At 47.6% G+C, this 24,049-nt stretch overlaps 1 protein-coding gene across 3 annotated transcripts; it reads right to left on the bottom strand.

Moving 5' to 3' along the window:
* Positions 1-2,367: 2,367 nt before the first annotated feature.
* Wnt5a (Wnt family member 5A) lies at positions 2,368-23,816 on the bottom strand. 3 transcript variants are annotated; one of them, XM_052189966.1, is made up of 5 exons: positions 23,445-23,816; positions 17,526-17,659; positions 16,015-16,265; positions 10,836-11,128; positions 2,368-7,120 (listed from the first exon to the last, which is right to left on the bottom strand). In XM_052189966.1, the coding sequence occupies exons 1-5, from the start codon at positions 23,448-23,450 to the stop codon at positions 6,662-6,664; spliced, it is 1,143 nt and encodes a 380-aa protein (XP_052045926.1). In that variant the 5' UTR covers positions 23,451-23,816; the 3' UTR covers positions 2,368-6,661. The 3 variants fall into 3 exon arrangements, with proteins under 3 accessions (XP_052045926.1, XP_052045927.1, XP_052045925.1); XM_052189967.1 differs by lacking the exon at positions 23,445-23,816 and adding an exon at positions 18,591-18,954; XM_052189965.1 differs by lacking the exon at positions 23,445-23,816 and adding an exon at positions 18,060-18,131.
* Between the last annotated feature and the right edge of the window lie 233 nt (positions 23,817-24,049).

Raw genomic sequence — 24,049 nt, 5'->3', positions numbered from 1 at the left:
GAAAGAGAGAGAGAGAGAGAGAGAGAGAGAGAGAGAGTCAAACTTACCTTCCAATAGCATTTTAACATTTTTCAATTTCCAATTTGAAGAAATGAGAGGAGCCCATGCAGATGCCTCCCATCTTGCCCAGGTGGCACAGGTTTCCTTCCAGCAGAAGAGACACACCCCACCTAAGGGACTCAGCAGCAGGCCTCTTTCCTGCCTGCAGTCCGGCTACTGCACTGCCCTAGCCTACATTAATGACATTGTGAGTCCCCCAAAGAACAAGGGTCTTTCCTGGGCTAGGAGTGCTTCCTGTTTGGCATCTCCAGGGTGCCTCTGGCTCACAAGCCAAAGCACCTGTCGGTTTAGCTAGGTGGGGGAGCAGCAGCGGGCTGGCTAGAACAATACCTGGTGGTTTAAAGTCTTTGTTTCTCAATGGATTCCACCTTTTATGGAAAGTTGTGAGGCATCCTGGGGGGAGGGGGAGGGAAGTTAGGTCACATCATTTAAATATTAACTCTAATGGAGTGATTGCTTATGTCCCTTGTTCTGTGTGAGGGCTGAAATCATCAAGACTCTAGAGGACACTGCCCCATGAGTGGCAGAGGCAAACCTGGAGAGGGAGAGCCTTGTGGGACACCCAGGGATCACTTATTGAGATCCCGTGATATGGGTTTGCACAGGAAGTCTTGATTTTCATTAATTCTCACACTAATCCCACACCCTAAACACACCCTACTTGATAAGGACTGCCTTGGCTGTCACTCTCGGGCGTCCCCACCCCCCACTGGTGACATCTCACAATGTCTGGGGGCAACGTTGCGATTGTCCTACGTGAGAGAAGGCTGTTGTCTTCTAGGAGAAACCTGTCGGGAGTGGCACCAAAGTCCTATGATGTGCAAGAGAAACACCTCATAAGAGAAACACCTGGACCAAAAATGTCACCATGCTGAGGCAAAGACCCGCCCCCCAGGAAGGGGAGGGGCTGAGAGAGGGAGGAGTACTCTGTTCAAAACAAAACAAAAGGCAAAAAGCGATGGATAGGCCATACTGGCCCCCCGGAACGACAGACAGCTGCTCGGCCCAGCTATACCAGGGCCCAGCCCCCATTCTTCCCGGCTATTAATCCAGAAACCTAAATTTTAATGTGAAACTCTTTTAAAAGTCCACATCTAATTTGCACACCTGAAAAACACCGTGCTGGTTAAACAAGACAAATCGGGAGGCACTGAAATGAGGGTGCAGAGGGCAGGAGCCAGGGGCTGCCGTCTAAAGCAGAGAAAGGCCACGCCCCACAGGGGGCAAGTATTAGCATTACATCTCGGGTGGAGCCCCCGGGCTTAGTCAGTCCCTTGCCCTACCTCCTACCTACTCCCCTCCCAGACAACATTTGTTGTGCTAGGAGTCTGTAATAGAATCCTGCTGCTGTGGGTTTTTCCGGCACAACAGCTCTAGGAGCTAAGTAAACCTGTGATCTCCCATTTTAAATACAAGAGGTTCAGCGTCACGAAGCCGCCATTCCTCAGGTGGCCAAGCTAACTTCGGTGTTAGAATCTGAACCCCACACGAAGCCAGGTTGCTGGATCTCTGGTGTCCACGCGGAAACCTCTGCAAGGGTATAGCTTATCTCACTCTTGGGTCCACACACAGGCAGCAGCAGCGGACCTCTGTGGTCTGGGCAAGCCAAGTTCCCCCAAGTACTCAGAACCTCAGCCCCACATCTAAGGCTGCATTTCCCCATTGGGAGTGAGGTTCTTCTCCGGGTCACTGTCTGATACTTCAACCACTGGGAGGTGGCCTTGGGCACGGGTAGGCGGAGGCCAGGAGTGTCCGTAAAGCTACACAGGGCAGATTTACTCCCGAGAGCCACCCAGCCTGAAATTCCAGTGGTGCTGGGGGGAAGGAGCCCAAGTTAAGAAACTCCTGGCAGTCTCTGTGTCATTAAATAAGCAACCAGCAGAACATTCCGGTTGATTCTGTCTGCTCTTCAACTCAAACACTTTACGTCTCTCCCCAGCTCATTCTTTTTGTTCCCTGACCCTGGAATTTTATGGTAATCCCTTCTCTCCCCTCTAAATGTCTACAGGGGAGAATTATCTAGCAGAAATCCTACATCTCAGCAGCAGCAAAGCAAAGAAGGTAAAGGTACAATTAATCGGAGGCCGATGAAAGACCAGCATTAATCTACAAAAGACATCATTGAGGCTCAAACATAATGATCTCTCGCGCCAGAAATATCAGTGCCTTTTTTATTTTTAAGATTTGGAAGTCCTATGCCATTTTCTGAACACACCCCAGACTCAGATGAACTCAGGCCCTCTCTGCTAAACACACACACAGGAGCATGCTGGATTTCATAAAATGATTTTAATAAAAAAGTACAAGATATGAACAAAAATAAATAATCTTTATCTCCTTTCTAACTCAGCAAAATGTATAAAGATTGGTCTAAGTTGTAAGTCTCTCCTGTCATTATTAGATCGGCTCCCATCGACCTTTAATTACATCTGCTTTATAAAATTCCGCTAACAAGGTATTTCCCTAACATAAAAGACCATCCAGTCATCAGATTTAAGTGTAAACTCCATGTTAACAGGCAAATTCGAAGATCCCATTTATAAGTTTTAATTCTTAGGTCTCTAAATGTTTCTGCAGTTTAAGAAATTTCATCTTAAACCTTCACAACATGGCATCTTGTTTACAGCTCCACCAAGAGAGGGAAAACTAGAAAATGCTTTCCAAAACAATAAATATTTTTAAAGTATGCTTTACAATAACAGTGCAGCGATTTAGCACTTGCCTCCATGCCTGTGTGCATCAAACATGTACCAAAAGTTACAAGCAACTTCGCCATCCCCGCTCACTCTCTACCTATATTTCAGACTAAACAGTTATTGCAGGTGCCTTTCATTGGCGATCACGTTAATACTACTTCATACTAGCAATCAAGTTAATACAGCTCCTGTCCACAGGTTGTGGCAACCTGCTCTCGGGCTCTATCTGAAGGTTCCAGTGGCTTGAATAAGGTTGCAGAAAAAAGACACATTGGAACTGGGTATTGGAAAAAATCCTCGAAAAACAGAGTGCAGGCAGGCAGCTGTTGTCCTGGGAAGCAGCAGCCCCCAAGGTCAGGAGCACAAAGAAACAGGACTGGAGCAAGCTAGCCTTCCCCTGGAGCCCAGCGCTGACCATTTTGAGCATGGTTCTGTTTGCCACTGCCTGTATATAAATGCTTCATTGATGTTCCTGTACTGGGAAGGTCTTGAATGCTCTCCAGAATGGGAAAGAAAAAGATGCTGACATTGCTTCACCAAGTATATGTTTTAGCAATAAGGAACACTGGTCAATATACAACTGAAGAAAAACGGAAACAGATGTGCGTCCTAGAGCCACAAGCATTTGAATTTGCCCAGAAATGCTATTTTAAACACTCTATATGTTGGTCTACTGTAGTGTGTGTGTGTGTGTGTGTGTGTGTGTGTAATAATGCTTTCTTGGTTTCCTTTAAAGGTTTCAATATGTTACAAGGTTATCCGGAAAGAAAGGGGAGTGGGGAGTGTGGTGGAGAAAAAGGCAAAGGACTAGCTAATTTATCAGTCTATAGTCCTAACCAGGTTCTGGTCTACATTTCCAGAAAGCAGGAGGCCTTCTATTAATTGCACACCACACAAGGAATCTTTAGTTTCTGTTCTCTGCAGACCCTTGCTTTTTTCCATAAAGACTGCCCTCAAATGGGACATAGAGATGCCCCAAAAGATACCTGGTCAACCTGAATAGAGAGGCACAAAGCTTGTAGTGGCAAGCACAAGAAAACATACAGATATGCGTGCACACATGTACATGCATGTGTGTATAAGCTGAAAAGCTGCTCATGGGTGAGAGCGTGAGTCTTTTTGGTTCATCTCTGGGATGTTACAATAGCAACACACTCTAAAACAATTAAGTCGCATGCATAATGCCAAAAGAATGTGAGCAGTCCTGTGACCAGCTTCGAGCCATCTGCTTGATTCTTTCTCTCTTTTTGAAGGAACATATATAGGAGAAGAGAATTCCACTTTTGCTCCAATACATATAGAGCTCTATTGAGGTTTCCCAACAGTTTGGTTTTGGTAAAAAAAAAGAAAGAAAGAAAGAAAGAAAGAAAAAAAAGTCCACTATTCTGTTATTTGAACACATAACTCACATAACTGCCCTAAGCTGTCTCTTGTGGCTTCAACTAAAAATATTTCTCTACATGAATTAGCTGAAGGACAACTGAAACCTCTTACCAATATACAAGTAACATTTTATTTTATATTCTATCTTCCATTGGCATAAGCCTTTCAATGTTTTTTTTAACCAGTGAAATATACAAATCACACAAGACAGAAATATGTACATTAAAAGTACAGAATAAAGACCATGGGGGATATACAAAATATCTGAATGATGCGGAGAATATCTTACATTAAATAGTTTTTTATTTTAAAGCTAGGATTGTTAAACTCCACTCTGCTCATAAACATGAATCATAAAAAAAACATAATCTGATTTAACAAAAAAGAAAGAGAGAAAGAATACTTCATGGTTTTTGTAGAATAAAAACCAAAAAGTGACATTTTAAACTAAATTAGTGCTTTTTCTCATTTCAAGATCTTTTGCTTGCAATTCACTGTAGCTGAGGGGAAACGAGCACTGTTGGGCAATAAGTTAAGAGCCACAGGACTGAGGTGACCAGAAGGCTACCAAGCCCAAGAATGGATACATACATCTTTTCAAACCTTGAAAAAGAGTATTGGGCCTCGAAAACAACACAGCAGGTGTCACTTTTGAAACAGAGGTGCTCTTATTTTAAAACATTGTTTAAACTAGCTATCTATGTGGTGAGCTGGTTTGCTTTGGGAACTCAGATCTGTCCTGTCAGATGGGACAGACACAAGACCTTCCTGGGAAGGGAGTTAAGCAAATAGAGAGGAGGCTGGTGATCCTGGGCTCTGGGAGCCTGTCAAAGTCCAGGACTATGGCAAACCACAGTGCCCTCCCCACAAAGAACACCAAAGAGAGGGTGGAAAACTGGCCCTGGGCAGGAAGCAGAAAGGCTACTTTCTAACCAACATCCATTCAGGACAGGAGCCCTGAGCACTTCTTCAGAGTCTTAGCTTGCTTCCTGGTGTTCGTGGTAGGATCCTGTCACAGGCCAATGTCAAGACTCAAAAATTTTGGAAAAAAAAGAAATCCCAGTTGGACTGCAATGAAAGACAATACTTCTGGCATAGAACAAGCCCAGAGCAAACTGTAAATCTAAATCCCAGACTGCACTGAGATATAATTATATCTATATTTATATATGTATATTTATATATATGTTATATACAAAAAACTGAGATATCAGGCACCATTAAACCACACCCCCCTTATAAATGCAACTGTTCAAGTACACTAGAAACAGTTTTAGGGTACACCTGCACGATACTAGGCAAAGCACAAATGGAAGGTCTAAACACAGGAGTACAACAACCAAACAGCGGCAACACCTCTGTAGACTCCTTGGGCCAATGATACCAGCAAAACACACCAAGTTACCATACCTCCAAAGAAAAGCCTTAGAGAACAATCCCTAAGTAGCTGGGTTTGAGCATCGCTCCTCATGTACATTTTCTGCCCTACCAGTGCCGAGCAGCCACCAGCACTGCCATTTGGAAGCAAGGCCAGCAGAGAATCCAGAGAGGGCTTGGGGTCATAGAGGAAGATGGCTGCCCCTGTATCTCCTCAGAGGTGTCCTGGCCTTCTTCAGTGCTCAACTACATGGGATTTTCTTGTTGCCTGTGTGGGTGGGGAGTTGCAAAGGGGGATATATGGGTAATTTTTCATAAGAAAATAAGATTTTCTTAACAAGATTTTTTTTTTTTAGTCAAAAATCCCTTCATGGACATAAAGTCTGGTATTCAGAATCAGCTGGGCTAACACCATAAGATTGTGGTCTCAATGTAGAGAATTTCAAGTTTTCTAATTTCTAGGGACTTCCCTCCCCCAGTCTACCAGCTCCCCAAGTTTCATGAACTGTTAGAAAAAGGCCCATCCTTGCATGGAGTTATCTGTAGATGGGATGTTATAACATACATGATATGCCTGTTTATGAAGATATGAGATTCTTGCTCCTACCTTCTATAAGTTCATTCTAGAACCTCTGAAGTAGAGAGTATCTCATATTCTGTATTTTTGGCATATATCTATATTTAAGATCTTTTGTACCAGAGCACCTGTAATTCATTTTGGTCACAGGTCATAGCTTTGTACCACCTCTTTCACCTGGATACCAACCATCTCAAAGGACTCTCTGTTTGAGGAGAAAATAGTTCCTACGCCTTCTAGATGTGGACCCCAACTGCACAGCTAAGTTTGAATGCATGTTATTTCCACTTTATCATGTAGCATCAGCAGAAAGAAGTTTTATACTAACTTTGCAAAGATCCTCAAAATAAATATTTTTCTTAGTTTCCCCCGCTATTGCCAAATATTAATTATAATATTAATAATAAACCACAGAGTTCTTAGATGGTAACAGAAAGAGGAGAAAAAACCCAACAACACATGGTTCCAGCTGCAATTCTCAGGGAGAAATAAAAAGAACCAGAAGCACTGTACTTTCTATAAATAAGTGGGTCCTGGGAGTGGGACTGGGTGATGGGCAGGCACACCACTATTTGCACACGAACTGATCCACAATCTCCGTGCACTTCTTGCATTTGACATAGCAGCACCAGTGAAACTTGCAATGACAGCGTTCTGTCTGCACCGTCTTAAATTGGTCATAGCCACGCCCACAGCACATGAGCTCGCAGCCGTCCATCCCCTCTGAGGTCTTGTTGCACAGGCGTCCCTGCGTGCCCAGCGAGCCAGTGCTCTCGTTGCGCACACAGTAGTCCGGACTTGGGTCGATGTAGACCAGGTCCTGCGTGGTCGGGGAGTTGAAGCGGCTGTTGACCTGTACCAGCTTGCCCCGGCTGTTGAGCCTCATGGCCGCTGCGCTATCATACTTCTCCTTGAGGGCATCGCCCACCTTTCGGAAGTCCGCCAGCTGCAGCCAGCATGTCTTGAGGCTACATGAGCCAGACACTCCATGGCACTTACAGGCTACATCTGCCAGGTTGTATACTGTCTGTGGGAGGAAAAGGAGAAGGTTACTGTGCTAATCGCTGGAGGAGCGGAGATGCCAGCATGACCCTAGTGAACACTTTGTACAGGCAGCCATGTCCCCTGGCTGAATCAAGGGCTGTGTTACTTTTTCATTCCCTACCACTAGAAATATTGCACTGCCTTCTTTGAAACTCTGCAACTTCTTAGCCTTTATCATTCTGTCCACAACTATAACATTCAGATGGGAACAGGAAAAAAAATAATCATCCCAGTGGCCTCCAGTTTTGTGGGAGGGGAATGTTATCAGTACAATGAGATCTCCATTTCTTGCCTATCCTATCTGAATGGAGACCCACATCCAAGCCTGTGGAGGATGGGCTATTAAGAGAAGGGAATGGACACCTAGAGAGATGACCACTGGCCCTCGGGGAGTGCCAGGATTCGAACCCAGACAGTAGGACCCCAAGCCCATGTTCAATGACTTGCTAAGGGCTGAGCTGGGAGGGGTCCATCCCCAGTGGGATCAGGGTTTCCATGCTCGTCCATTCTGCTGTGTTACTGTGTTAGCTCCACTGTCAGGACACCTGCTCTGACACCCAGGACCTCATCCAATCGTGCCAGCAGCTCTGTGGCATGCGCAGAAACAGGTGATGACACAGTGGCACCGGAAGTAGGCTCACACGCAGGCCACACAGCCAAGTTGTAGGGGAGCTTGGTCTGGGCTTCAGTGATGCCCACTGCTGTACCCTCTACATCCCTGCTCTGCCCTGTCCTGTTCTAGGTCTCGAGGACCACCCAGCAGCCATGGACACAGGATGTCTAAATTTGCTCTTGAACTTAATTAATTGGCTGCCCCTTTCTAAACCTATTTGGCACCTTTGGATGGTACCAACTTCCTACACAGGAGGATAAAATTGAAGGACCCAAGCAAGGGCTTGGCTCTCCAAAGCCACTCCGTAAGCCTGGTCTTCCTCCAGGGCGATGGGGCCACGGCCCTGGGTTTTTGCCCAGTCACCTCAGGCCTCCCGGGAGCAGTGCTCGTAGATCTGGCCCCACAACACTGTGCCCAGCAGTCTGGGAGGTGGTGGTTGCCTATTTATAGTCCTGACTGCCCACAGTTCCTCATGCCAACGGCCTTCCAGAGTCATCACGGTATGGCAGCACTAGCCAGGGCCTGTCCAGAACCCAGAGCTGCTTCTGCCCAAACAATTATCTCCCTCCTCCAAAGAATTGTAAGGGCTTTCTTTTAATAGGGGCCCACAGAACTTGCCATAAAGACTTTCAGATTGAGGAAGATTTTGCAAATATATTTAACCTTTGCTCCCTTTTGAAGGAAAACCAAAAGTTAATGCCCTAAAAAGTGTTAATATGATTTTCTGGCATAGTGTATAACTTTCAGTGGTACCCAACCACCACTTTAGAGAGGTTGGTTTCTGTGTCTTTTAACTGACCAAGATCCTTCCTTCTGCCCATCCTTCCCATGACAGAACAAAACCAAAAGACATGGCACATAAAAGATGCAAGCATCGACAGTAAGGGCAACAAAAGTAGCCAAGTCACTTTTCGGCTTCTCTGGGGGTCCCTCTTGCCTCTTGGAAAGGTTTGACCCTCTTCTGACAATGGACAATCCTCTTCCCCCAAGGATTTCTCTCTAGGAAATAAGAGATAGGGAAGTTCCAAAGATGGCCCAGCACACTTCTGGTTGGAAGTGTTAATTGTATCCTACACAGGGGAAGATGCCCAGGAGATTGGGATCCTGGAAACACACCCTTAGGGGTTTTCAGAGAACGGAGCTGGACCCCTCCCCTGCAATCACTTGTGGACTTATTGTGACAATGACAACCTAGAGAGAGGTGCAGTCCCTAAGGTGGAGAGCCTGAGCCAACATCCTGTGCTTTCTCTCTGGCAACTATCTGTCCCCTCAGGGAAGCATAAACAAAATCTCATTGACACCCTCAGATGTTTAACATTCACTCGGAGAGGAAGTTAGCTGGAATTATCTCCAGGATCTGTGGCTTCCCTGGGTCCTAGTATTCTGCAGTGTTTAATAATTAACGTATCATTTATCAAGCACTGGCTGCTGGATGACTTTAAGCTATAATCTGAGATTGAACCAAAGGAAGCATTGTTGTAAGTCAGATTTCTTATGGTGTGGCCCTAATACCTGACCTCACTTCATCTTCACAAGGACCGCAAGTGGAAGTCCTTACCATGGCCACTGGAAGATGTGCAAATGTGGACACCCAGGATCTGATTTTCAGTCAGTGTCTCCAGTGGCCACTCCCCAGTGTTTCAGCCCTAAGCTCTGATGCATCTGTTTAAAATAAGTTAACTGAGGCTTGTAACATCATAGATCCACTGCTTTTCTTACACAGCTGCTAAGTGGTCGGCCTCAGTTTCCCAATCTGTGACACAAGGGTTTTGGGGCCAGAGGCTCCTTCCAGCCCTCTATGCTCTACTCTGTGATTATCTTCCTTTTTCTTCACCCCAAAATACAGAAGAGTGAAATCTCTGACCAGAAAGTTCCTGGCACCTACCTTGGGTTCTGTGAAAAACTAATGACCCTGGTTTTCAATGCTGCCAAAGTTAAGAAACATTTTCACCCCTTCATTTTAAAGCGGCCATAAAGTGCCATGTGTTTAACCGCAGGGGAAAAAAGGGTCTTTTAAAATATCTTGGAGTAGCTTTTCATATCCCTACCAGGAGAAGGAAAGAGGGGGGGAACCAGGAGGCTTAGGAAGGCTGGGGACAGACTGTCAGTTTCTCTTCTCTCTAGAGCCACCCTGGATTTGCCTGCTGGTCAGACTTAAGAAATGCCAAACTGCTAAAATGCCTGTTCTTTCCCTAAAGAAGGGCCCTTTGGAAAACCTTTCAGCCCATCAGGTCTGCTGCATAATGCCACAAGACAGACAGGGGAAAAGAAAATGAGTACCCAAGCTAAAGTGAGGCCTTGCATGGTGCTTTCCCCAAACTGAAACCCAGCCACAAATGGTGACCCCTACTACCCATCGGTGGGGACCAACTAAAAGGACACACAGCACACTCCTCGGAAAACAGCTGGATCTCCAGAGTTCATTTATGGATCATTTGACCCCCTGTAGGCAGAGGGCTTTCCAGAATGCATGCCTTTCTCCAGAGAAGCCCGTAAATGAGGAAGTGACTTAAGGAAAAAAACAAACTTTTAATCCCAGCACTCACTGACAGAGGCAGAGACAGGTGAATCTCTGAGTCAGAGGCCAGTCTGGTCTACAGAGTGAGTTCCAAGACAGTCAGGGCTACACAGAGAAACCCTGACTTGAAAAACCAGGGAGGGAAGGAAGGAAGGAAGGAAGGAAAGAAGGAAGGAAAGAAGGAAGGAAGGAGGGAAGGAAGAGAAGACAAGAAGAGAGGAAGAGGGTGAAGAGAAAAGAGGAAAAGAAAAAAGAAGAGAAAGTGAAAGGAAAGGAAAGAAAGGAAAGAGAAAAGAAAAGAAAAAGAAAAAGAAAAAGAAAAAGAAAAAGAAAAAGAAAAAGAAAAAGAAAAAAAAAAAACCCTGAGGGGGCAGAGCAGAGGAAGATACAGGATGCCAAGCATATACAGAAAGCCCAAGGTGTGAGTATCCTGAAAGACCTGAACTGAGCTATAGAGACAGGCGGGCCAGGACCCAACCCCTGTGTGTGTGGAGGGAGGGTACAGGGGGCAGGTTGGGGAATAAATGATATGGGTGTTAGTGGTGTCAGGGGGACCATGGCACTCACCCTGCGGCCTGCTTCATTGTTGTGCAAATTCATGAGGATGCGTGCGCTCTCATAGGAGCCCTTGGCGTGGATTCGTTCCCTTTCTCGTGCGTCCACAAATTCCTTGGCGAAGCGGTAGCCATAGTCGATGTTGTCCCCGCAGCCGCCCCACAGCCAGTCCCGAGGCAGGTCCTTGGGGCGTGCAGCGCGGCTGCAGCCACAGGTTGACAACTCGCCCTCCCGGCATGCTCGGCTCATAGCATTCACCACCCCAGCTGCGCTCACCGCGTACGTGAAGGCCGTCTCTCGGCTGCCTGCGATTAAGGAATAAGGTCACTAGATTGCCTGCCCCACGCAGAAGCCTAAATCTTTCTGGTAGGGGGAAGAGAAGGCGGGGCAGCACTAAGGCCCCAACACACTGGCCTGAGCAGGCTAGTGAAGGCTGAGAGCCCCAACAGACACCAATCATTGGAGAGGTAGGGGTCCCCAGCACATCAATGGGTCCCCTTGGACTAAATAGTGGGGCTGGAGAAAACCACTCGTCAAACACGGAAGCAAACAGTTCTCATGCCCCTGAGGGCAGGGAAAAAAAAAAAAAACTAGACAGCAAACACTGCAGAAAGAAGAGGAAGAAGCCCTAACACAGAAAACCTGGATTATTTGGTAAAGGAGAGAGAGAGCCCCCCCTCCCCATGCCTCAGCTGCTACAGAAGTGAACAGGCAGAGACAAACCTCAAGCTGACATCCCATACCCGAGCCACACCCCAAAACGTCCACCTGGGCCCTGGGCCCTGGGCCCACCTTGTGGCAAGCTCAGGATAGATCCAGTCACACACAGCAGCAACAAATAACAAAGGAGACAGCGATACCTGCTACCTGCGTCTGCTGGGATGTTTTAGAGCCCAGGCAGGACTCCAACGCTGGCTTGATTTTTCATTAACCCCGATTGAAGATATTCAGAATGTCTTATTTCCAAAAATGCACATGAAAGAAGCCATTGAAGGAAAGCTCAGAACCAGGCTAGACTTTTTTTACCCTTGTTTAATGTGGATATTATTTTCATCTTGAACAGAACAGAATTCGCTAGGCTTAGAAGCCTCTGTGAAGCTCAGACCCCCATCCTCAGCCACACAACGCCTGGGGGGGCCACAGAGAGTTCTTGCCTGGCACTCTCCAGCTATAATCTCTTCCCCTTTATGGGCCCCAGCTCACTGGGGCCATGCTCGATCCACTCTTTACCACTCTGTTTCTCATTTAAGAATAAGCAGTTAAGTTTTTTGTTGTTGTTTGGTTGTTTGGTTGGGTTGTTTTGCTTGTTGGTTTGGTTTGGCTTGGTTTCTCAAGACAATGGTTTCTCTGTGTAGCCCTGGCTGTTCTGGAACTCACTCTGCAGACCAGGCTGGCTTTAAAACTCATAGATCTGCCTGCCTCCGCCTTCCAAGGGCTGGGATTAAAAGTGTGTGCTGCTCCCACCACCTCCACCACCACCTGTACACAAGAATGTGCAGTTAAGTTTAAAACAGTCCCCTGGTTCATCTTGGTCCTACATCTACTACTGCCCTGTACCACTGGACCCTCCTACCCTATGCTCTACCCATGGCCTTTGCCAGGTGAGATGACAAGAGAAAGAAAACGGGAACAGACTCAGGGTGAGTGTTGGGGTGCGGAATAGAAAGTGTAAAGATAATTTCCATAGAACATTCATGGGGGCCCTATCCATAGACACCAGCCTGGGCTCTGCTTGTATACAGAGAAGTTTCTAATGTAACAAGAAGCAACTTGATAACCAGCTGCACCATGAGAGAGAAAGGATTAACATTCTGCCCATTGAATGAAGCTGGGCCTGCATTTAGGGGAATGACTGGTACACCTCACTTTCAAAATCAACTGTAAAATAAAGGTATTGAAACGGATGCCCACAATATAAAGGTCCCCTCTGATGCTAAAATCTCCTGTATCAGACTGGATTTCTCATCCAGTCAGAAAGCTTGCTAACTTTCATCTTTATGAAGTAGGGGCAAAACAAAGGCAGCTGATCTCAGCTGGACTTAACCAGCCCCAAAGAGAAAGTCTATCCAGGAGAATGGTCCTGCTAACTCTGGTGCCTGCCCTCTCCAGGATTAGTCCTGCTCCACAGCTCACTGGGACCATGTTTGATCCTCAGGAAGTCCTGTAGCTTCAAGTCATACAGACTCCTCTCCTACATTTAACAAACGAAAAACTGTCAGGAGCGTGCTAGTGGTTGGCAGGAAGATCGAACCAAAAAGTTCCAGTGGGGCTTTACATCTGTCTAGTTCAAATTAGAAAGCAGAGTATGTACGTTGTGGGAGAGGAAATAAACCAGGAGAGCAGACAGATTGGCAGGAGTTAGTTGAAGATTAACACTGATAATATGGGAAGCATTATGGCCTGAGCAGGAGAGGGCTGTGGAATAAAAGTGTTGATAGAGGAAAAGGAGATAAAATAATACTCAGAGGACAGAGGGGAATGAGACACTGCCCTTTGAATGCATAGAGCGTAAAGAGCTTTTATACAAAACACAAATCACACACAGCTCCTCCCCCCCACCCCCACCCCATAGGTCTAGTCTAGCTCAATCATTTCGATTTTTCATCCAGAATACAAAACCTGGTAGGAGTCTCTAAGCTAATTGTTGACTGTTGGAAAAACAGAATTTTGAAGAGGGCTGCTCGGCTAGGGGTGTGACCTGGGCATCTCTCTGCGGTCCCTCATCTGGTTAAGTCTCCCTCTGCATGAAATCTAGGCTGACTTAGATCCTCACATCCCTTAAAAATGGTGCCTTCCCGACATCTTTTCACAGTATAGAAACAAAGACCAGAGAGAGACAAAAGCTGGTAGGGAAGGGGAACATGGTGAAAAATGAGAATGTTTCCAAAATGAAGCTAGGGGCCCTTTGGGAGGCGTCTGTGCACAGAGCCTCCAGGGCAACGGGCACCTTAGAAAAATGAGCCTGGAAAGGGGTCAGAGGTGGCAGCAGGAACTTCTCAGACACTGGCCCCTCCCAGGGTCAGAGTCTCACAAACAAGGATTACTCTCCACATCCCTGGGATCCTGAGAGTTTTGGAGTAACCAGGGCACACCTTGGGCACCAAAGATGATTTCAACTGTCCCAAAAGTCATTGACTTCAAGCAAAGCCCGAGCTAGGAAAAAGAAGGCAAAGACTTTTTTCCATTCTTGGAGTTCAGCCTTTGTTCCTTCTCATCCAGAAAATTTCATTGTAATTTTCCTATACTCACCTTCCCCTCTTTCAAATATTAAGGAAAAACCAAAAAAGCTCTTGAGCGTCAAACCTAAGCTGACAGGTGGCTTTCTGCTCTAGGACAACCAGGTACTTGGGACCCCCTGGCCAAGGAAGAGACATCCTGTGCTTCTTGGAGCATCAGATGAACCCCCCCCACACACACACACCACAGCACTGGTCACTGGTCGCTCTCACCTCACCAGACTCTGAGTGGGTGGAATTCACACAAGCCCCACCATCCAGTCCCCACTAGGGAGTAGCACATAGTCAAAGACCAAAGAGAGGACAATGAAATGCAGGAGTTTAGAGTAGAAGCTCTGATCAGGTCTTGAGAACACAAGCAGTTTGGATTTTGGACCACATTTAAAAGGAATCTTTCAGCGGTACTTAGATTCCCTCAGCGAATGAGAGTACACTCTTGTCTAGAGCAGGCCTCCAGTCAAGGATGAGGAGGGAGAGGAGGATGTCCAATCAAAGCTATGTTCAAGTGAGCTTACAGTGAAAGCGTTTGCCACTGCCACCTTCCCCTGGCTTTTTCTAACATCTGTCCCTGTGAGAGCACAGTGTTTTTAAAGACAGCCGAGGTGCTTATAAAGGAAACACCCAACAGCACTTGACATTTAGATAGAATTCTGAAGGAGGTTTTTAACTCCTCTGTTGAAGTTTCAGAAGGCAGAAGTAAGGTCCCTACCAGATCCCCACTTGGCTACTTTAAAACATCCTATATCTAGGGACCATTCCTGGTTCCCTGGGCTTTGCTATCCCAATCCAACCCCAGGATATACATTAGCACATTTTAATCATTGACAGAAAGGACAAAGCCCCATGAACCTTGCAGGCTGGGGCCACAGGCTGTCCCCCCACTGGATTAGAGGAGTGGTTTCCAAACCTGTGTTATTTTTGTTTATGAAGTCCTTTGGCTCAAGCATCCACTTTTCTGTTCTCAATGAATGTACTTTTTAGGGTTTTCGTTCAAAAGTATTTTATCCATCTGTGATGGATATTAAGCCAACTCTATCTCCAGTCAGTATAAACAGTTAATTGCCTTGATAAATTGCTTCTTACTTTTGGAGTCACTGAAGTCATATTAATTATAAGGGCTTGTTTGCATAAAACTAAATAGACCTAAAATATTCACACTTAGAAAACACACAGAGCCCATCTGTCAAGTAGGGTCCTAGACCACTCTAGAAAACCACAGCAAAATGACTTTTCAACTATTTTTTTTTCTTTTGGTCCAATTTAAATGCTGTCTCCTTCCTGAATGGAACAACAAACTCAATAATGTATTTGAGATTAAAACCCAAGCTGTATGCAAAACACTTCCAATTGTAATTTCAAAGTTTCTAAGTTGAAAGAGCCCAAGTGTGTATTTTCTCTGCCAGTTGTCAAAAATCACACACACACAAGTTGTATCACTTCTTATTAAAATTCTTTCTGGGACTAAAAATAAAGCTTTTAACTTTATATATCTCTGTAGCCTCAGGAAATGTCTATATTAGGAAAATTAAAACCTTACTGCCGGCATCGCCAGCGTTCTGAAAGATGACAACTTGGGCCATTTGGATTGTGGCTTAAGACACAACCATCAGAAGGGTTTTTAGATTTAAAAGGGTTTAAATGACTCAGGTCTACTTTTGATCAATCAAAGCCAGTATCCTGCTTCTACTTTAAACAAAATGCATTTTACAAAAGAAAAAAAAAAAAAAGAAGTGTCGAAAGGAATGGTGGGATCTGAGGTATCCCCCTTCTGATCTGGTTCAAGGAATTAGAAACTACAATCAGAAGTGGGGCTCAGAACTAATACCATTCTGGAAAGTGACGCAGTTCCCAAGTCATCACCCAGGCTGTAAAGCAGACAGCTCATCAAGAATTCAAGCAAACATAGTAAAATCCCCCATGCAGACAGAGTTGATGGGCACTCAAACGTGTCCTACCTATTTGCATCACCCTGCCAAAGACAGAAGTGTTGTCCACTGTGCTGCAGTTCCACCTCCGATGCCGGAACTGGTACTGGCATTCCTTGATGCCTGTCTTCGCACCTTCTCCAATGTACTGCATGTGGTCCTGATACAAGTGGCAGAGCTTCTTCTGTCCTTGAGAAAGGCCTGCCAGTTGGCTGCAGAGAGGCTGTGCACCTATGATATATACTTCTGACATCTGAACAGGGTTATTCATACCTAGAGACCTGCAAAGGGGAGGGGGAGATGTTCATTCAAGATTTACGTGAACCCTAGAGGTAGCTCCCTCCTCCCTGAAAACATGTCAGCCACACAGGGCTTGAGGCAGACAGATGCCTTTTCTCTCCTGTTTGTCCGCATGACAAAGTAGGAGAAGGCCTTCATAGAACTCCTCTGTTTAAACTCTGCAGAAAACAGAGGTATTGTGCAGTCCCCACCCGGCCATCTGGCTCCCTCAGTCAGTGTTTTCATTGCCTTCTTCTCTAGTCACCACATACCTGAACTAGTATTTTCTGAGAGTCACTGAGAAAAGGGGGAGGTGGAGGTTTTCAGAGACCGGCCACTGACTTTAGAGAAAGTGACTTGGTGCTTACAAGGTGGAAACATTGAAAGTAGAGAGAATTAGGTAGGAGATAGCAGTACCCAAGGGATGGAAGTACAGACAGACAGGGATGTCTCTACAGACTGAAGAAAGTCCCCCATGTGTTTAGACACATTAAAGGGGATTCTTAAGTGAATGTGAAGGATTCAAGCTAGGAAATCCAGTGACCAGAAGTCACATTTGACAGTCAGAAAAGAAAAGAAAAGAATAGAAAAGAAAAGAAGAGAAGAGAAAGAAAAGAAAAGAAAAGAAAAGAAAAGAAAAGAAAAGAAAAGAAAAGAAAAAGCTACTCTGTTACCAGGGAGAAAAATATCCAGAATGCTACCGCACACAATCCCTTGGATGTACTGCAGTCCAGAGAGAAACCCTCATTTAGGGACATTTGACTATTTCAAGTTCACCCCCATTTGATCAAATTTCAAGTGCAAATACTCTCTATTTGGGTGTTAGGTGTCTTCTAGAACTCTGCTGCTTCAGATTCTGAGGGTTAATAATCTAAAACATCAGGAAAAAAAAGGGAAACTCATTTTTAGTTTACCTGGTGAGGGGGTGGCAGAAGTAAACTTTATAGCTAGGCTTACAATTATTAAAGAAGTGTATTTCCCCTTTAGTACACGATGTTACTGCAAGTCCACATCTCAACAAGGGCCTCATAGAAAAAGGCTGAGATTTATATATTCGGGTTTCCCCGTGGAACTGAGTGTATGATTTACAAAATGAGCGGGTTACAAGAAAATTCATATTTTAAAAGCTCACAGAACATAGATCCATCTATATTAGATGAATGTACCCACGCACACTCTTCAACTTTTAACGCTATAGCATAGTGGAAGTGTACGTTAAAAAAAAAAAAAAAAGGAAGAAGAGGCATACAGAATCAACTTACCACCAAGAATTAGCTTCTATTACAACCTGGGCGAAGGAGAAAAATGTGGCCAAAGCCATTAGGAAGAACTTGGAAGACATGGCACCTCCAGCGGTCCCCAAAGCCACTCCCGGCCTTAATATTCCAATGGGCTTCTGGAAAGGGAAGAAAGGAGCAGATGTTTATTGCCTTCAGATAATTTTCAAGCATACAAGTTCAAACAACGGAAACATCCGAGGTCTCTTAAGTTTACTGCTGATTGACTGCGCTTCTCCTCCGTGAGGTTTTTGATGGCAAGATATAGGCAGTTTCTTTTTTCCAAATTAATCCACCCACGCAACCTCACCAGGAAATCTTATTTCGCTAGGATCCTGCGCGCGGGGCACGCCAGCGATTACAAACATGTCTCAATGCTGTTGAGTCAAAGCCCGGGTACCAGGCGTCCTGCAACTTCCAGGCTCGTACCCCCTCGCTTTCCTCTAGTTCCCCGCTGCGCTCGGTCCCTCCCAGAAAATTCGCTCGGGGACCCGAAGCCACCCTCGTCCTCTCCCGGACCTGGGCCGGAGCAACAAGTGGAGCCAGAATTAATTCCATGGGCGAGAGGAGCGCGAAGGCGAGTGGAGCGCACTGCCGGAGGCTGCCGAGGAGGCGGGGTGGCCGGCGCGGGGGTGGGGGTGGGGGCAGGACGCGGGAGGGAAGGGCAGGGGGTGGGGGCGAGGCCCCAGGGACCAGCGTGGCGCGCGAGTGCCCAGCTGGGAAATGCAGCTCCGAATTAACATCGTATGTTTTATAATCAGTTTACGGGCCGATTTTGGGAAAGCCACTTCCAGATGGGGAAGAGCAGCCTGGATTTCCTTTAGGATCTGCTTCAGCCAGTTTGGGGCGGGGAGTAGATGGAGTTGGGGGTAGGTAAGGGATAATGAATGGGGAAAGGGTCGGCTCTCCCACCCCAGGGAACCCAGAAAGCCTGCCCCCTCCTGACAGCGGCCTATCAGTCTGAGGGGTGATGTAGGTCTCGGGAAAGAAGTATCCGGCTTCAGTTCCTTTAGAAGAGGCCCTTTCCCCTACCCTTCCCTTCCCTCGGACCTCATTATTCTGACTTTGTACTCTCCCTCTGGCCCCCACGTCCAGCAGCGGCTGGGGGCGGGGCGAAAACCACGGAGAGCCTGTTGTTTCTCTTGGAGTTGTCCCATGTTTTCATCGCACCACTGCGGGCCTGTGTCTTGAAGTACACAGCTACCCTGCCTCCAGTCTAGCCTCTCTGTCCCAAGTCGGGCTCAGTTCATTCAGTTCCAAAAGGTTGGCAAACGGGATGAGGCGACAGGTCCCCAAGCGGAGCCAGCTCCCAAGTATCGGCAGTGCCCCTGGCCTCCAGGGCGCAGGGAGCTGAGCGGAGAAGTTTCCTTCCTGAAGATTTTCGGGAGCAGAGAGTTCTCAGGCTGTTCCCACTGGTGACTTTTCCACCTGCAGGCGGCGGCGGAGAGAGAAGCGTGTGGGTGGGAGGAGCAGGTTTCCAACGCTCCCTTTTACGTCTCTGATAAGTGTAACTCTGTGATGCCCGAAGCCCCCGAGGGAGCCCCTTCTTTTGGAAAGGCAAGAAAGGTGAACCTCTTCCAGGCGAAGGCCCTGCCGAGACCAGCTCCGTAAAAGGGATGAAGGGGACCCTGTAGGCTGTAGGAACGCTAAGGGGCCCTGGAGCAGGCGGTAGCTTTCCTTTCCGAGCCACCCCTTTGGCTTGGACACCTCCGGGCTCCTGGTAGAGGAACTTATGTGTTTCCCAGCGCCAGCTAACCAGTGCTCCGAGCCTCGACTCGGCCGTCCCCAAAGCACGGCAAAGCTGGGGACGCATCCTGGAGAGAATAGAAATCTGGAGTTTCCCCAGTCTAAGAGAAAGAAGGTTCAGTCTCCTTCCCTACCCCCGCTCGAAGTGTCAAGTTTCCTCCAGGGGAGGGGTGGGCTTCAGGGTCTTTCTTTGCGAGCGACCCAGGCTGCAAAGGTTTAGAGTCCCCAGTGGAGGCTAAAACCGAGCGCGCGAGCGCGCGCGCGCACACACACACACATCACATCCATACACGCCCTCGTGCACACTTACACACACACACACACACACACATATATTGCGAAGGACTCCAACTCTCAAATCGCGGCGGGTCTCACTAACTTTTGGAGCTTCACAACGGGCGGGGCGCGCGGGGCGGGGCGCGGGTGGTAGAGAAATTGATAACAGATTCGGCGGATTACAGGGAATCTCTTTGTTAGAGCCGAAACCACACAAACCGAACCCTATCCCGGCCCGACGCCCCCGGGGCAAATCCACCAGTTCCCAGAACCCTGGCCAACAGCGAGAGGAGGCACCGGGTTTACTCAACTCCGGTTTCCTCGGTTACAGATTAGGGGTGTCCCAAGGAGATCGACTGGAGAGCCCCAAGAGCAGCATCTGCCTTGGACTCACTGCACTGGCCTGGAAACACCTCGGTTTTCTTTCCTCTCCAGTCTGTCGCAGCCCCACAAATCTGAGCGAATCGAGGACCTCACAGCGAAATCACTAATGAACACCTCCAGTCTAGAGTGTAAAACATCCGACTGGGTGAGTTTAGGAGAGATCCGAAGCGAAGAAGACAGTGTGGAAGGAGAACTTTCGGGAGACTGCCGCAACAGGGTTAAAAAAAGTTCTGGTCAAAATTATCCAGAGAATGAGCCAAATGTTTTCCAATAGGGGCTCTCTCGGAAAGAAGGCTGAAAAGCCGGAGCGTCTGTCCTTACCGGGCGCAGACTGGAGGGTGCGGGCTTTTAAGAGGTGCAGGGCAGGGGTGAGTGAAGTGAAAGAAAAGCGTTTGCGGGTCTTGAAGGCAAAACAGCTGAAATCTTGATGCTGCTGCTTCCCCATAAAGGAAACCTCAAAGCCTTCAGAGTGGACTAGATGAGAGATGCAGGCTATAGCATTGCTCTAAGGTGCCAACATGAAGGAGATAGAAGTTGGTGGGGAAAGACGACTTCCTCTGTCTAAACACACACAAACGTGTTGAGCTCCCAAGTGCAGAAACAGGCGGTCCCTTAAGGCGATCACCAGAGAGGCACAAGAGTCTTTTTCGAGGGTCGGAAGATAGCGGGCAGTGACCCTACTTCCCAGTCTGGTCATTTCCTTCTGCTAGACTCTAGATTTAGGGCCCACGTCTGGGAGTGGAAATGATGAGAGATGCCAACTAGGCGGAAGCAGAGAGTAACCCAGGCTCCCGGTGGCGAAAAGGAAGATGGGAAACTCCCAGATCTCCGTCCTTGAAGAGATGGAAATTGAACAGTGTTCTTCAGTCTGCTCTTTTTCTGAACCGAGAAGACGGATGGAGAAACTTGAAGGAGGGTCGCTGGCATAACTTGGTTCTCTGACTTCAAGAACGACATAGAGAAGAACTTGAAGAAATGGACAGTAGGGTGTCTGCTTAAGGGGGATAGACAAAGGAAGCTTTGCTCCCCATCTTTCGGGCCTGGGCCCAGCTGAGCTGTAACTGTCCCACTCCATGAATATGTGTGGAGAGGACACGTGTAGCAGGCTGAAATAGCTAGTGAGATAAGCCGGAGGTTGTCTGGAGCTACAGTCAGGGTTAGAAACCTGAAAAGTTCCCGAGTGACCCAGAATTGCCAGGAGGCCAGAGAACAGTAATAGTCTAGGAGATAAAATTCTTCTCCTTTTCCTAAGCCTCAGTGATGTACCCCAGGGCTCTCCAGGACCCACACACAATTACCTAGCTTAACCCAGCACAGAGCCATCTGTCTAACACTGAGTTGTGGAGAGAGAGAGAGAGAGAGAGTGAGAGAGAGAGAGAGAGAGAGAGAGAGAGAGAGAGAGAGAGAGAGAGAGAGAGAGAGAGAAATTAAAGATAGGTTCAGTCCCCAGTCTTTACAGGAGATATTTTACAGACGAAGTTCATAAACGAAAACAAAATCACTATTTTTGTGTTAGATAGATGAAGAAGCAGAGTCTGAGAAAGGGGAACCGGAAGGCAACAAGCATCCAGGACCACAGAAAGAATTGTTGAGATACCCAGGGCCACACCCGAGGCCTTCTATGGTGACACTCCCTCACCAGTAAAGGGAAAGGGTCGAAATCCTTCGTCCAAATTACCCAAGGCCTCTTTGCTAGATTACACCTATGGTCCTTTTCTATTCGAAACTCGAGACAACACAGATTGTCCCCTGGCGGAAATCTTAGGAAGGGTCTTGGTGGAAGAGTGGGGTTAAGTCGTCTCCGGGGGTACAAGTTGAAGGACTGAAACTCAGAGGGGTCTTACTTCCAGATGGCCAACAGGGGGCAGCCGGCACCGCGCGGCCGGTTAGAAAGGCCGTGTTAAAACTCAAGAGTTTTGCCGGCATGTAGTGCTGCGCCCCTTGTGCACAGGAGCGCCCTGGAAGGGAAGACCAGGGTCTTGGGCTGGGCCTCCTTTCCTTCGGGGAGGACCTAGGACCGAACCACCAAGAAGACTAAAGCCGGATTATCAAAGACTGGTCTCCGGCTTCCCAAGCCTCCAAAGAAGAGCAAGGGTCCCAACGCGTCCACCCATAAGCTACTTTTTGCCATTCCCCAGTCGCTGGGTACTTTACTTACGACATTGTCTCCTCCAAGACACACACCAGAAAAAAAAAAAAAAAAAAAAAAAAAAAAGCCTCGCCTGATGAAAAATGTCTTGAAAGCAAATCTGGCTAGGTGAGCTAATATTGTCAAGACAGCAGATGCTGAGGAGGTGCGACCTCATCTCCGGGCCCAAGTTATTTCCCAAGAGCGAATTGTCCATTTAAAGTACGACCAAGGAGTCGTGGCTCGGACAGGGCATAGAGGGTAAAACAGGGCCCTAGAAACACCAGGGTTTCAAATCCTTTCTTTGAAGAAAGAAGGTTGTTTGCTTTTAGGAAACAGCGTCGTTCCGATTTTCATCTTACTCCCTACTAGAAAGCTGGAAACGAGAGATATGAAGTATAAATGGAAATTGTTATCGAGATGTGAAGGGCAACCAGAGGAAAAGTTGTTTGGAAAATTGCTAGTTATATTTCAAGACGAAACGTTAACTTTTTTGTAAAAGTGAACTCTCTGTGACCCTAAGAGTGTGTGACTCGGCTTTAACATACAACTGACAATTAAAACAAACACGAGTTCACAAACTAACCCCCGCCCGCTCGCTCTCGCAACGCAGAGGCCCTAGAGGCTCTAAAGCACTAGGTTGACTCTGCTCAGGGGGTAGGATTAAAGCCACTAGGACCACTACTCCCCGCCCCCAATGGTGCAGTAAAGGACCTGAGCTCACCCAGAGGCCGCTAATAAAGCTAATAACGCGACCCTGCTCCCCGCGCGGGGTGCGCTCTGGCCCCCCGCCAGGCACTCTTAAAGGGATAGGGGCCGGGAACGCTCGGGTTACTCGACCTGGAGAGCCGAGAACTGGGCCCTGATCGGAGGTTGGGGGTGGGGAGTGCATTGCTCTAGGGTAGGTGGCCCCTAGCCTCCCTAGTCTCGCAGTCGTTTCTCCTAACACAGTCCTCATCCCGCCTCAGATCTCCAGCCACACAATCTCCGCGTGCTGGTGAAATGAGTTTGATATATACTTGATGAATCGAATCATTATCCAGTCGTTGAAATACACATAGTAAAGCTACATTCCGGTTCCCGAGGTAAAGAGGAACACTGTCTGTGACCCGAACTATCTTTCCTGCCCTCGCTCTTCTCCATAGTTGAAAAGGTTTGAAGAATAGCTGGTGCAAGAAGTCTCCAAGGACGCAGAGGCAGTGTCCCCGGGGTAAGGGACGAAAAGATAGGCGTCCCAGCCAGCGAAAGAAAGTTTAGCTTTCTCCAGGCAGTTAGAGAAATGGAGGGGATAGGGATAGATTGAAAGAGTTCAGTTAACTTTGAAAAGAAAAAACAAAAGTAAGGCGAGTCCGTGCGCACAGAACACTTACCTTCATGGCGAGGGGGAGGGGGCGCGGAGAGGAAGTCGCCACCCGAGCGAAGGCGGCCGAGAAATCCAAGCGAAGCGTAGGGGTTAAGCCTTGGGGGACGATCCAAAACAGGGCTGCGGGGTCCTCCTGGGCGCGTCGGGTGGGCGCAGCGACCCGGAGCGGAAGCGAGCACTGGCGCCCGGGCTCGGGCTGCGGAGCTGGTATAGCGTGGAAATGTGCCCAGGAACCGAGAGGGCGCCGGCGCGCGCGGGCGAGCAGCTAGCGCAGGGCCGAGCGGGGACACAGTGCAGGAGCCGCGGGTCCGACGAGGGCGCGCAGGCGACTGTTCCGCGGCGAGGCGCTCCCTCTCTAACGTCCATCAGCGACGGCGGTAATTAGGGCTTTCCAACCCCAAATGTGGGCGTGATTGTGCAAAAGACTTTACAACAAATAATAAAAAAAATTCTTCACAAGAAGGTGAAAAAAAATGCCCCACTACTCAACTGTGGCCCGAGGCGGGGAAGGAGGGGGGCAATCCCTGTGCCCAAGATGCCCCCAGTTCATTCACACCACGAATTCTGCAGACTCCTGGCGGCTCACGCCTCCTGATTGTCAGCTCCTCCTCT

The sequence above is a fragment of the Apodemus sylvaticus genome, chromosome 8, assembly GCF_947179515.1.
Source record: "Apodemus sylvaticus chromosome 8, mApoSyl1.1, whole genome shotgun sequence".
Lineage (NCBI taxonomy): Eukaryota > Metazoa > Chordata > Mammalia > Rodentia > Muridae > Apodemus > Apodemus sylvaticus.
The sequence above is the reverse complement of the archived record's forward strand: the minus strand, read 5'-3'. Positions and strand labels throughout refer to the sequence as shown.

What these genes read in the sequence shown, in the direction of transcription:
- Wnt5a (XM_052189965.1), bottom strand. Translation starts at nt 18,098, where the DNA reads ATGGAATTAATTCTGGCTCCACTTGTTGCTCCGGCCCAG. An exon ending in CACTTGTTGCTCCGGCCCAG is followed by an intron (nt 17,660 to 18,059) that starts GTCCGGGAGAGG and finishes TTCCCTTTCCAG; the next exon opens with AAGCCCATTGGAATATTAAG. An exon ending in ATAGAAGCTAATTCTTGGTG is followed by an intron (nt 16,266 to 17,525) that starts GTAAGTTGATTC and finishes TCCCCTTTGCAG; the next exon opens with GTCTCTAGGTATGAATAACC.